General features: G+C 37.4%; 1 protein-coding gene across 1 annotated transcript; it reads left to right on the top strand.

Moving 5' to 3' along the window:
* Window positions 1-2,519: 2,519 nt before the first annotated feature.
* LOC145137096 (aspartyl protease family protein At5g10770-like) lies at window positions 2,520-5,769 on the top strand. Its single transcript, XM_079071237.1, has 2 exons — window positions 2,520-2,734; window positions 4,342-5,769. The coding sequence occupies exons 1-2, from the start codon at window positions 2,551-2,553 to the stop codon at window positions 5,565-5,567; spliced, it is 1,410 nt and encodes a 469-aa protein (XP_078927363.1). The 5' UTR covers window positions 2,520-2,550; the 3' UTR covers window positions 5,568-5,769.
* The last annotated feature ends 8,544 nt before the right edge of the window (window positions 5,770-14,313 follow it).

Consider the following 14,313-nt stretch of genomic DNA (forward strand, 5'->3'; position numbering starts at 1 on the left):
AAAGATGATCATATATAAAGGATGTTTTCCATCCGCCAACTGGCTTAGTGCCTTAGCTGAAGACCTATCAGTCCACTAGTTTGTCATGGATATCAACTATCTGGTGTCAATCACCTGGTGCCCTATCTAGAGTTGGTCATTATCTTTAAGATTTGAATTTTCTTATTAAAGATATCAATTCCTATAATTTATGGATTTTATTTGATTTGTACATCTAAAGATTCACTCCTGAAAAACTCGTCTCCTACCTTTATGGTGGTTTATTTTGGCTTGCCTAGTATATACAATAGTTTTGTTCATATGTTATAATTGTGGTGATTTGTGTTATATTTTTAGAGATAAATAGCTTCCTATAGAGTAAGTTTATGAGAGTTCTAAGTGAGGAATAAGAGAGAGGATTGAAAAATCTCTTTCTGAATCATTGTGCTTAAACTTTAACTTACAAAGGTAATAAGATTTTATTTGTTGAATAATGTGAGTTCTATTCTTTTATTCTGAATTTGTTATCAATTTCATAAACAAGTCTTCAGATTTTGGGACCAACATTATCAATTTATTTAACTAAATCTAACCCCTAACATGGATTGCTTGTCCCTAAAGCAACAATATAATTGATTGAATGTGTTCTTGGTGCCATAAGATCACATTAAAAATTCCTTTAGGGTTCGATTCATACAATCACACACCATGTGTCATTTTACAAAGAAAACACACAACCCATTTGATATAGCAGATCATAGGAATTGGCCAAAAATAGCAACGTACTTTGCTAAATCTGATTTTAACACCTCAACTCCATTTTTTATGATGCTTATTGATTAAGCTACATTATAAACTTAAATACTCATTACTTAGAATTATTATATCATCATTAACATCATTGAATCATGGATTAATGTGATTGTTTAGGAAACTCCATTTTAATACTTCAAAACTTGAAAATGATCACTAGTTTGAGTTTTTGCCCATGATTTGCATTTAGATTTATATTACTTAATTCATGATCATATTAAGAAATTGATAACTTGATTAAGTACTAAATCCAATAAATTGACGGGTATTTTATAAATATTAATCTTAAACTCCATTAAGTGAACTAAAATTCACATTCAATTAAGTAGATAGATTCAATTAGCTACCAATCATGATACATGCTTTATTGATGATTCTAAACAAAAAAATATCAATCTAATTCATGAATAAAATTTGGTTAATGCTAAGAATTAAGGTTCCAATCGATTAGAAACCAATTGAAAACGTACCACAAGCTAAAACTCCACTAAAGCCTCATTGTAAGTTGTAAATTTCAAACTAACTCCATAGATGATTATGTCAATAAATGATAGTTTCGTGTGGACATAAAATCAAATCAACACATTCATGATTCCCATGGATTTATAGTTCTACCCTATATACAGAACCTATGTTAGAATTGTTTTTTATAACAATGCATATTGTTATATGCGTCTATCCTACCATACTCAATTTGTTGTGTATTTCAAGTATGTTTTCTTTTTGTTTATAAATTAATAGTATGCAATTTCAAATGTTTTTGGTTTATGTTTTGTACATAACTTTTGATTAGGTAAGTTGATATTGATGATTTAGCATCAATGGAATTCAACAAGTATTGTAACATTCAAAAGGATACATGAAAAATGTAGTATAAATTTTCATCATTTAAGTTATGTAAGAAATTCATATATGACATTGTTTAACTATTTTGATAATTATGACATGCTCTAATGATCTAATTCTTAGAAAACCATCACCCATGAGACCTTTACGAAAATTATTATACATATCTTGTATAGAAACCCTACTAGATATAATCCGAACAACTAAGGTGTGAAAATGGGTTGGATTGTATGTAATGTTTGTTCGAATCATCTTGCGGATACTGATTATTTATTCATTTATTATGATGAAATGACTAAAAGTTTTATTATGTATTACTCGATTGCTCAGTTAGAGATTTGTTTATTTGGATTAAAACTTTGGCCATGTTTCGACGAAAAGCAATGCTTTGGATGCGGTTCTCATGACGACTATGTGGATGCACCGGTTCTCATGACGACTATGTGGACGCACTGGAGTTTTCGGATTGCGTTGGTATTCTGTGCTCATCATTTTTGTAGATATTACTTTTGATAATTTTGTTTTCCAATCTTCCAATTGGTTTGTTTCTAGAAACAGAAGACTTAGTCAACTCGGTTTCGTGCTTACAACACCCTTTATCGGCGAGTTCTTTGTAAATCTTCGTTTTTCTAGCATTTTGTTGGCTCATATAGAATTCATTCTTTCCAAAAAAAAATAAAAAATAATACGCAAATACGGAAAAAGAAAAAGATTAGCAAGACTTTGTTGATTTCAAATATTTTATTTGTTATACTTATGGTTTGTGTTTTACGTCATATATTAAGGTAGTGGGGTATGACATTCAACTTTCTTGGGACCGACCTCATCTCTAAACACAATTTTTCACCTCTAATAATGGCTATAAATAAGAGTTGGTGAGGAAGTAAGAGAAGTATTACTAAGAAAGACGAAATGGAACCATCTACGTGTGTCATATCGGTGCTTTCATATTGTTTTCTCTTCTCTTTGGTTGTTGCAAGAAGCGAAAATGTTTTGGAAAGAAGTGAAGATGAAATAGAAACCATATCCCATCATTATCATGCACTCAAATTAAGCTCTTTCGTATCATCATCTATATGTAGCCCTTCCACTAATGGTTAGTTTTCCTTAGATACCTTTTCCTCTTCCTAGATATAATTTACTAGTTATCATCTATTTTTAGTCGGTCCACTAAGCTCTTCATGTGTATCGAGTTTCCTTTATTCACGAGTAATGGGTAAATCGTTTTATATATCAGTTGATCAACTAAATTTGTCAATATATAATTTAATACTTATGGTTAATTAGGTTTCATAATGGTACTAGCTTTTTTTTTTTTTGAACGGCTCATAATGGTACTAGCTAAAATATCGTAAGTATATGGCGAATATGACATTGGCATTAGCCGACGAAGACAAATTTGTGGTAACGATACCCTTGATAAATTTTATTTTATTTAAATTTCTTGAACAAGTGGCTTAGAACTAAACAAAAACATGGTTTGAACTTTCTTTTGCAATATGTTTGCTTTATTTAAATACACCGCTTCAATTAAAAACCAATTCAATAGGGTATTATATTGTTATATTACCTCTTACTCTCATAGTCTAGTTTAATATCTTATCTTATATTTTACTATATTACCTCATACTCTCATAGTCTAATTTAATATGTACATCATGTGTTAATGAGTTAAAGCCAAAAAAATCCTACTTAACGAATTGAACAATAACCTTTGACCTAATTCTATTTTTTTCTTTTTTTGCAGTAAACAACTGTCACGTTAAAATTTGTAAATATATTTAAAATTATAAATTTGGTTAAAGTTAACGACTACTATGAAATTTATTATTTTGAATTATAATGGTACAATGGTAATCTTAAGGGTGAATATTTTTCGGGGACTGGAATGGTAATTTCAGGCACCCATGAACTAGAAAACATACTTTGGGTAAAAATGCGTCCTATATGTTGCTTGAAAATTATTTTTGTCTTTCATTAAAATACTCAACCTTTAATTCTATCACACTTTTTTTTTAATAATTTATTTCTAGTTCAGTTCTCGCACTTAAATTTACCAAACCATAATAACAATTAAAAAAATAAGTGTATACTAATACAATAAGAGAGAAAATGAAAATCTCTATCACGATATGGAAACTACATCAAATGCACATGTTGGACTTGCCTTTAAAAAAAATGCAAATGGTAGACCATTGGCGGGAAAGTGTTGATGATATGACGCTATGGTAAGTACATATTTTAACTTTTTTGTTTTTGGAAAAGGGTAAGAGTTTTGTAGAAGAAAGCTACGGAAAAGCTACAATAATAGGAAAGATCTTTAGTTATTGCTAACAAAATATCTCATTTATAACACTCGAAATTAACAAACGGACTAAGCTGTTGCTAAATTACTTAAGTTATAAACCAAAGATTAAATGTTTGAAATATAAATTTCATTAAAATTGCTAACTATGCAAAACTAACAGTCTTTAATGAGTAATTATTACACATATTCATAGACAAACTAAGCAAAATTGAATCACAAAATACCATACGTGCTAATCTATGTAGCTAGGTATCACAACTTTACCTAACTCAATAGCTTCATGCTAATCATATCAAACAAATTTTACTATAATGCTTTACCCCGCATATGCAATGTGAATATAAACTATTTGATAATTAATCACGGAATTAATAAGATCAAAATTCATGAACTAGGTGAGAAGAGAAGGGGGTCTTTGGAAGTGGTTCACAAACATGGACCATGTTCCAAGTTCAGTAAAGACATGGTGAAACCCTTGACCATAGACGAAATCTTCTCTCATGATCAGTCAAGAGTTGACTCAATCCTCAACACAGTGAGAAAAGACATCCAAGGGTCGAAGACCACTCTCCCTGCAAAATCCGGCAGATCAATCGGAACCCTAAACTACATAGTGACTATCGGACTGGGAACCCCAAAGAACGACTTTTTACTCTCTTTTGACACAGGAAGCGATCTAACATGGACACAATGCCAACCATGTGCTGGGTCCTGCTATAGCCAACAAGATCCTATATTTGTACCTTCTTCATCTTCTACCTATTCCAACATCTCTTGCAGTTCATCCGAGTGTGCACAACTAGATTCAGCCCGTTGCAGCTCATCCACATGTGTCTACCGTGTCGGATATGGAGACGGATCTTTCACTATTGGATTTTTTGCAAAAGATAAGCTCACACTGTCTTCGGAAGATGTAATTGATGATTTCTTCTTTGGATGTGGCCAAGACAACGAAGGACTGTTTGAAGGTATTGCTGGGCTCTTAGGACTTGGTAGGGATAAGTTCTCTATTGTGTTGCAGTCCGCTAACAAATATGGGAAAGTCTTCTCCTATTGTCTCCCCTCAGTAGATAGCTCTACTGGTTTCTTAACGTTTGGAAGTAGCGGAATTGGTAGCAATATTAGTTACACGCCACTCTCTGCCTCACAAGAGAACACTTTTTATGGTCTTGATCTTGACGCTATATACGTTAAAGGAAACAAACTAGAAATAAGTCCGACTGTGTTTACGACATCAGGCATGATCATAGACTCGGGAACTGTCATCACAAGGCTCCCACCTACAGCCTACTCGGCTTTAAGTGAGGCATTTCAAGCAGAAATGACACAATACCCTTTGACCCAAGGACCGCGTCTATTTGATACATGCTATGATTTTAGCAACTATGAAAATGTCACGATACCCAAGATAAGTGTGGTTTGGAGTGGGAATGTAAACGTTGAAATTCCACCTCAAGGGATACTTATTCCAGTTAGCGATGAAGTGTACTGCTTTGCTTTCACTGCGAATCAGGATGATTCTGATCTGGGTATATTTGGGAATACGCAGCAACAGACATTGGAGGTTGTGTATGATCTGACTGCCGGAAGGATCGGATTTGGCCCTGGAGGATGTTCTTGAAGACAAGTGATGAAAATAATTTACAAGGGTACATGGTTGTAATAATGGCTTTAAATATCAATTTAGCAAGAAGATTGATAATATAAGGTAGGTATGATATGATGTACGTTTATCGATTACCACTTTTCTATATTAAGAACTATGCAACTAAATGTATGTTGTCCATTGCAAGAAGATTCACGACGAATAGTTGTCAAGATTATATACATTTCTATCTAATCAATTAAATAAAAAAATGATGATAATTGTATAACCAAATCAAGGAGTATAGTATGTATTAATGATGCACCTAAATCCTTCTAATATTGCATGAAATTGTGTTGTTTTAATCAATATTTTAAGAATCACTTCGAACTGGTTTGACCATAAACCGAAAAAATGAGTGGTTTAACTAGCATCGGTTTTATCCTTATTTCTAGACCAGAATGAACCAACCAGTTTTTACAAAAAATCTGGTTGAAACGGTTAAATTGAACCGTTAAAACCCGGTTGAACTGATTAAATTGAATAAATACACATGGAATTTAGGTTTTTTGCATAACAAGCTTTAATGTTCTTTTTCATATTTATTTAAATAATAATATTGTCACAATGTATATCTTTTTTTTTTATAACCGATTGCTGATCCATTCTTTGCAATTCCATATAGTGAATATGAGAACCTTTTGAATATGGATAATAACATCTGACTTGATTTCTAATAATTATATTGGTCAACTTTGTAGACCCTTAGGGTGCGTTTGGTAGACGGAACATAACTGGACACTACAGAACAAAGGTACTTCAACACACGTTTGGCAGGGATGGAACCGAAATAGAATTAGTTATGGACCAAGTCAATAGGACCTTGTTTGACCTTGTTTGACCATTTTACCGGAGGATTTAACATTTTACCACGAAATTTCCGTTGCTAATCCATCAGCAAAATGCGTAAAAACTATTTTTTTCTTTTTAAATCCAGATTTTTTTTCTCCAAAAATATAGAAAAAATGCAATACATTAAACCTATAATAAATACTTTATTAAACCACCAAACTAATAAGTATTAGGGAAAATCACTTAAAAATGAAACGAAGTTCCAAAAATATACAAAAAATACCATTTTCTTTTTTTAGTACACATAATACCATTGCACCTGCTATTGTAGGTAACTATCAGGTTACCTGGTTTCCAAAATGTTCAAAAAATACCATTATTGCTTTTTTAGTATAAAAAATATCATTAAAGTATATTATTTGTACAGATAATATCAACGAAGTATACACGTGTTAAAATAAAACCTTGTGGTAACCATGTACTTGAGGTAAATGGAAAAATGACTTAAAAGCGTAACGAAGTTTTCAAATGTTCAAAAAATACCGCACTTTTTGTTAACTTCGTTGTTGTCGGATTATATAGAACATAGTCACCGGAGATCATGCATCACCATATCTATAACATCCCAAAAACCCATAACCAAAAATTTGGTTTTTATATTAATTAAACATCAACCAAACGTGATAGTCAAACCCATAAAAAGTCATAGTGTATAAATAATCATCCAAAATACATCAGAGTCAACAAAGCCGAGAAATCGTGGTGTGTCTGTGATGCGATCATCCCGAGCTCTTCCCCTTCAAAACGGAAGTACCTGAAACATAAACTAAAAACCGTAAGCACAAAGCATAGTGAGTTCCGCAAAATACCTCATCCCATACATATTATGCATACATACATACATCGGGCCCCGCCCGGTATATCCATCAGGCCCTGCCTGGCATCGGGCCTCGCCCGGTATACATACAAACACATACAATACATGCAAGAGTCACACAGATAACTAGCAAACTAATAACCATAATCCATGGGTCGGCATTGGTGCCATCGACCCGCGAAACACTGGGAGAAGACTCACCTCGATCAGAAGATAGAAAAATCTCACACCCGAGTCTCCTGCACAATGGCTCCTCAAAACCAACCCTAGTTACTATCTAAGGTTAAGCGCATAATTATAAGGCCCAATATTGGCCCAAGACCACACTAGGCCCACTAATGGCCCAAGTCCAACTAGAGAACCCTAAGGCCCAATATAGGCCTAAAAGTTCCAAAATGGCCTAAAGTCAACGGTCCAAGCTTCAACAGCTGACCCTCACATCGTGGCCATCTCATAGCCACGTCGTGAGTATGAACTCGACCCGGTCCCAACTCAGTGGGTCAACTCAGCCAATCAACTCATCCAGTCTTGATTCCAATCATCGTCACGTTGTGGCCACTCCTGGGTCACGTCGTGACCAAAACCAAACAAAACAGTCGCGGATGGCATGCATTCTCACATCGGGACAGGCTCATCCTCACGTTATGAGCGTTGCCTGGCCAGCTTTGAGCATTAAGATCTTATTCCTTTAAGGCACTACTTGGTACTTTCCAGAGGGTCTTCCCTCACCCAAAGGATTATAAAAATCATAGCTTTTTAGTCATGCATATCCAATGCATGACTTAAACACTCACTAGGTCAAAAGAAAGAAAAATGAGATCAAGACTCATACTTAGAGTCTAAAACCAACTCCAAAACTCAGATCCAAAGCTTATAATACAAAAGTTGTCTCAATGATCCATAAAGTTGCCAACTTTATGGATCCCATATATGCTATCCAACTCAACCATGAAAAAGGAGCTTAAAACCTAGATCTAGCATGCAAGAGGTAAAAAGACCAGAGCTTTATGACTTACAAAGGTCCAAAAGCTCTGCAAGAAAGTGAGGTAGAAACTGGATTGCCAAGAGAATGCTCCACAAAAGTCTTCTTCTACTTCAATGAGCCAAAGACTACCAAATAAGTTCTTCAAGGTTACCAAAATGGCTAAGGACCTCAAGCAAGTCGAGATTAGGGTTTTCAAGAGGCTAGAGAGTGAGGGAGGCTGAGGATGGGCAACCTTAGCTCTCTAATTCCATTAAATACCCGAAAATATTAGGGTTTTGGTCATTAGGTCGTTCCCACATCATGAGGCTTCATACCTCACGCCGTCAGATTCGAAAACGCGGGTCAACAAGTCAGTGGCCACTCACGACGTGACCACCATATCTCACATCGTGACCCTCTTCCAAAAGGTTTGAAATTCAAGAAATTAAGTACCTCCATGATCTGGATGTTACAATTCTCCCCCACTAGAATCAGATTTCGTTCTTGAAGTCCATCACCGAAAATAACTTGGGATAATGCTCCCTCATCTCCTCCTCAGGCTCCTACATCCACTCTGAAGCCTTTCGGTGAAAGCACTGCACCTTCAATAAACCCACCATGTAACGACCAAAAAATTATGAGGTAAAATTTTCATTTTTAATTCAACCATAACACCAATTATCTTTTATTCAAACATTCAAAAGTAGTTTATAATAAAACAGTCGTCAGAGTACAATCCCAAAATCATCACATTACAGAAACATGGGTGGAGGTAGTGCAGTCATGTCAGACCCTTCCCTTTCATACCGAAAGTCCCTGAAACCATAAACAATAAACCATAGGCACAAAGCTTAGTGAGTTCCCCAAAATACCTCATACCAAAACATACAAGTGTCATGGGCTACCCCCATGGTCTTTCCTTGAAGTGTTGAGGGCCAAATCTTGGTCTTACATACAGGTGCCAGGGGTCATATCATGGTCTTTCATACAACTGCCAGGGGCCAGATCTTGTCCTTTCATACAATTTCCAGGGGCCAGATCCAGGTCTTTCATGCAAGCATCACAGAGACAACTAGAATTCCACATAACAAGTAATGGATTGGCATTGGTGTCTTCGACCAATGGATATAGTGAGAAAACTCACCTCAAGCTGCTGAATAAATAACTAGATGCTCGGCTGCAGAACTGGAAGATCCCATACTATCACAAACAAAGAACCCTAATCAAAATTAGGTTATAAACTATATCCGTGGGTCTAAAACCCAAACCCAAATCCTAGGATAGAAATCCATTTTACCCCTCCCATTTCGGGCCTACCCGAACTTGGCCCAATAACAAAATAATGACCTCACGGCCCATAACGCCCAACTCATGCAACTTAAGGCCCACTAATAAATTCTGAGACCCACCTACTATAAACAGGCCAAGGCCCAACACCTAACTAAGGCCTAAATGACCAAAGCCCAAAACGATATCCAAAAGGCCACTGAGAAGCATACGCTCGGCGTACGCATTGTACGCTTGGCATACACCATCGATCACCAGTACGCGTAGCGTACCACTTGGTACGCCTAGTTGTAACACTCGTGTTTCTAGCCTAGGCATTAATATTAAGGTGATAGTCTAGGTTAACCTTTGTAACTCATTTTGAAGAAATGAAAAAGGAATTATGTGAATTCTATGTGTTTTATGTGTTTTATGCTTAATTACTAGGAGTTAATTAATTAAGAATAAAAATAAGCGTCAAAATTAAATTTTAGATAAAGCCGATATCTATTAAGAAAGTTGTAGTGGTCGTGACAAGGATTACAGATATATAAAGAATAGCGAAATCCGAGTTATAACGAAGAAGTTATGACCTATCGAAGTTTCACGACAAAACCGGCTCGGTGCTGAATATCATAAAAACTGAGTTTTCGATAAACTACTTTTTAGCCTTAGCGATCTAAACGAAACTCGTAGTGTTCGTTAAACCGAGAGTAGGTATAAAAAGAACACCCAAATCTGACTTCGTATGAGGAAGTTATGATTTTTCGAAGTTTCAGCTTAGCAGTAGACAGCTAAAAACTCGAATTTTAGATCGAGTGATTTTTAGCCGACACGACCTAAACGAGAATCGAAGGTCTCGTAAATAGTAGCACAACGGTAAAAAGTCTGACGAAAACGGACGTCGGATGAAGAAGTTATGAATTTTTAACGGATTTCCTGTCCCGGTCTGTTAAAAATAATAATATAAACATTAAATTCAAAATTAGCCGACGAAGTCTAAACGGAAGTTATAGAGCGTAATTTTACCTACGCGTGCATATATGCAAAAACGGAGCCCGTGTGCAAAAGTTACGGATTTTAGAAGGTCGGGGCACAATTTCCGAGAAATCTCGCAAGGATAAGGCTGATTTCGGTGAGTCATCGCGCCACGTGTCCAAGCCGAAGACCCAGCTGCTGACGCGTCGCCTTCTGATTCGTCCAAGCAGCGGCCCGATCCCCGTGTCCGATCCATGACTCATCCTCGCATGAATAGTACCCGCGGTCCACTAAGAATCCGACGTGTGCCCTTTGGTGCGTGTCCGAACCGTCGCAGCATGCCATAGATCCCTCTACTTCGGACCCTAGACCTTGGTCTAGTAGGAAGCTGCCAGCAAGCCTTCGCAGGTGCGAGCCATGTGCGAGCCATCCCCTGCGAGCTTCGGATCTGCGACGCGTGGCTTCTTCTCAGCGGTTGGATCAGGAGGCTCGCCCCTATAAATAGGAGGGTGCGAGTCCTCCCGGGGGTATTTTGAAAACTTGTCACTTTTAGCCCCTAAACCCATATTTCTTTCATATTAACATCCCCCGAAGCCCCTGTATCAATTATAAGCCCCGGAATACGCCATGAAGTGCCCGTGAAGCCCGGAAAATTTATCTTTTCGGTTTCGAAGCCCGACTTTTGCAAAGCCCGGTTTCTGAATAAAACTCCCGGTTTTATTAGAAACGAACGTTTTAGGAAACGAATTGTTGCCCGATTTTCATCAAAACATGTGAGTGTGTAGTTACTTTCAATTTACACATAGATATGAAGTATTTACCTTAAAATACATGTTATGTGTAAATATGTTAATTGTTTATTTGAGGTGACTGTTGAATTGATGATTTATACGAGTTTTAAACTGTATATGTATTTTATCTACAAATATGTTGGGTAGAACATGGGTAGACAAAATAGTCGGTGGGTGTTAAAATGATGAGAGGCCTCGGTGTCGGTGTTGTTGTTGGTGTTGTTGTAGTCGTCTAGCGGAGTGTAGATGACGATCACGGACCTTTCTAGACAGTCCAGTGGTACACTAGCAAGTTCGCAACTTGTAGGTGTTGATGAACTAAATGTTCATTGGTGTACTCCAATCCCCCTCATGGTTGCCTTTAGGACATGTATGGCTGAGGAGTCCCCTTAGCAGTAGTGTCCAACCCGATGATATTCCTTAGGCTAAGTCCCTTGTATTAGGTGTTTAGGGACGTAAAGTGAGGATAATGGGAATGGGTAATCAGGGTTATTGTTGATTGGTGAACTTAATAAGTTATTATTATTGTGGGTTGAAAACCCTATATGCTCACCAGGCTCCCAAGCCTGACCCACTCAACTTTTTATGATTACAGGTAGTGGACCCCGAGCATAGTCGAAGGACGATGAGAGATTTTTGGATTATAGGCCAGTAGTTGTAAATAACTGTTGAAAGGCTTATAATGTCTTGTTTATGCTTTTGATCTGTATCGGAACATGACATCCCGAGGTTTTGATATATATGGAAAATATATACCTTCTTAAAGAAGGGTTTTGATAAACTTTTATCATGTTTTATTTTGGGGACCTATTCCGCAACATCTTTTGAAAAGATTTCTCTGATTTTATTTTAAAAAGCATAAATTAAATCGGTCTTTTCTGGCGAGAAATTAGGGGATGTCACAATTGGTATCAGAGCATTAGTTTAAGCGAACTAAGAAATTGTAGAATTTCTAGAATTGAACTTAGAATGCTAGGTGATGATTGTGAGGTGAGTGTCTACCATATTTTAGACACGAGCACTAGTTTATTTTAGGAAAGGTGCCTAAAATGCCTTTATGTGCTAAATGCTATATGTTGCCATATATGTTATTATTTATTCGGATCTATGGTCTGTTGCCGACCGGATCTGGAAACCTTATGTGTGTAGGATTCTAAGCGTATGATTACGAGATTAGAAGTAACATGTAAACGTTTCGGAGTGATAAGGGAATTGACATGTCTAACAAGGATAAAGACCTAAATTCGCCTTATTCGGTATATAGATTGCAATGGCAAAAACTAGAAGTGGAGCGGGAAATGCAAACAGAAACCAACAACCTCAACCCCAAGTGGTGGAACAGGTGCCTATAGTAGGAGCTGCACCAGAACCCATACTATGGCTGGAGTACGAACTATGATTCAGACCATGTTGGCTGATCAGAGGGAGGAGTTGAGGCAAATGATGTTGAACAACAGGGATGAACCTTCAGTTCCTGTTGAACAACGTGAACTAAATGACGATCGATCTGAAGAAGGGAACAACAGCAGATCGGTTGGTCATAGTGAACCGCTTGTGGTTGGGAGGAATAACCACGAGGATAGAGTGGAGAGAAATGGGTGCAAGTATAAGGATTTTATGACTTGCAAGCCATCGACCTTCACCGGAAAAGAAGATCTTGTCGGAGTAATGGACTGGATCTCGGAAATGGAGTTGGCTTTCATGACTTGTGATTGCCAAGGCAAGTTACAAACTACCTTTGCAGTACGTCAGTTCAGGGGTAGTGCTGCTCGTTGGTGGAACACATTGGGGAAAACCCTAAGCCCTAATGATCCATTTCAAATGACTTGGGCAGAGTTCTTGGTGCACTTTAAACGTAAGTACTGCTCGACCCAAAACGTACTTGAGTTAGAAAACCAATTTCTAACGTTGCAGAAGGGGAGTATGACCGTTGACGAGTATACGAATAACTTCACAGACAAAATGGAGTTTGCTTTGCGTATTGTCCCAGATGAGCTGGCGAAAATTGACAGGTACGCAAAGGGACTTCCATGGGAGTATGCGGTGCCAGTACGTCAGGCACTTACTTTGGAGGCAGCTATCTGGACTGCCAAGTCTGTTGAAGATATGATCAAGGGGAGAGCTGCCAGCAAGGTTGAAGTTGGCGAAAAGAGAAAGTTTGAAGGAACGTCAGGTTCCAACAAAAAGAACAAATTCTCGAAGTCTGGTTCGAGAAAATTCGGAGGAGGAGCCGAAGCCAAGTGGTGTGACAGGTGCAAGAAGAAACATGCTGGGAAGTGCAGCGTGGAAATCACTTGTTACAAGTGTGGAAAGTCAGGGCATTATGCCAATAATTTCACCTTCACTAATAGCATCTGTCATGGGTGCCATGAAGAAGGGCATATTTTAAGGGATTGCCCGAAGAAGAAGGACGCAGCGAAACCCAATTTGCCACCAAAGCCGAAGGCGAGAGCCTTTCAGATGACACTCGAAGCTGCGAAAGAAGAAGCCGATGTCACTTCAGGTACCTTTCTCGTAAACGAATTGCCTGCCCAAATTTTGTTTGATTCTGGAGCCAATTACTCCTTTATATCGCATGAATTTGGTAGAAAACTAGCTTTGCTTGTTGATAGACTAGTTAATGCTTTATTAGTCGAAATTGCTAGTGGCAAGTTTGTACCTGTTAGCCATCGTATGAAAAACATCATCATTGACTTGGATGGGAATAAGTTCCACGAGGAATTATTGCCTATCGAGTTAAATGGTTTCGACATAGTTTTAGGAATGGATTGGCTTAGCGCCAATGATGCCGAAATAATGTGTAGGAAGAAGATAGTTAAAGTAAACCCGCCAGGGAAAGAGTCGTTTATGTTGTATGGAGACAAACGCAGAGTAAATTCTGGAATCATTTCCCTAATGAAAGCCAGAAAGTGTTTGGCCAAGGGGTGTACATCATATTTAGCGTTCGTGATCGATGCTAAGAAGGAAAAGAAGGAGGTGCAGGATATTCCGGTGGTGTGTGATTATCCGGAAGTCTTTCCCGAAGATCTTCCCGGATTGCCCCCTGATCGACAA

Source organism: Lactuca virosa, chromosome 9, assembly GCF_052849685.1.
Source record: "Lactuca virosa cultivar CGN04683 chromosome 9, Lactuca_virosa_CGN04683_v6, whole genome shotgun sequence".
NCBI classification, from domain to species: Eukaryota; Viridiplantae; Streptophyta; class Magnoliopsida; order Asterales; family Asteraceae; genus Lactuca; species Lactuca virosa.

Bases quoted from the DNA above. Each gene is read 5' to 3' on its own strand.
- LOC145137096 (XM_079071237.1), top strand. From the start codon at position 2,551: ATGGAACCATCTACGTGTGTCATATCGGTGCTTTCATATTGTTTTCTC. The intron at 2,735-4,341 runs GTTAGTTTTCCT...TTCATGAACTAG, and splicing joins ATGTAGCCCTTCCACTAATG to GTGAGAAGAGAAGGGGGTCT.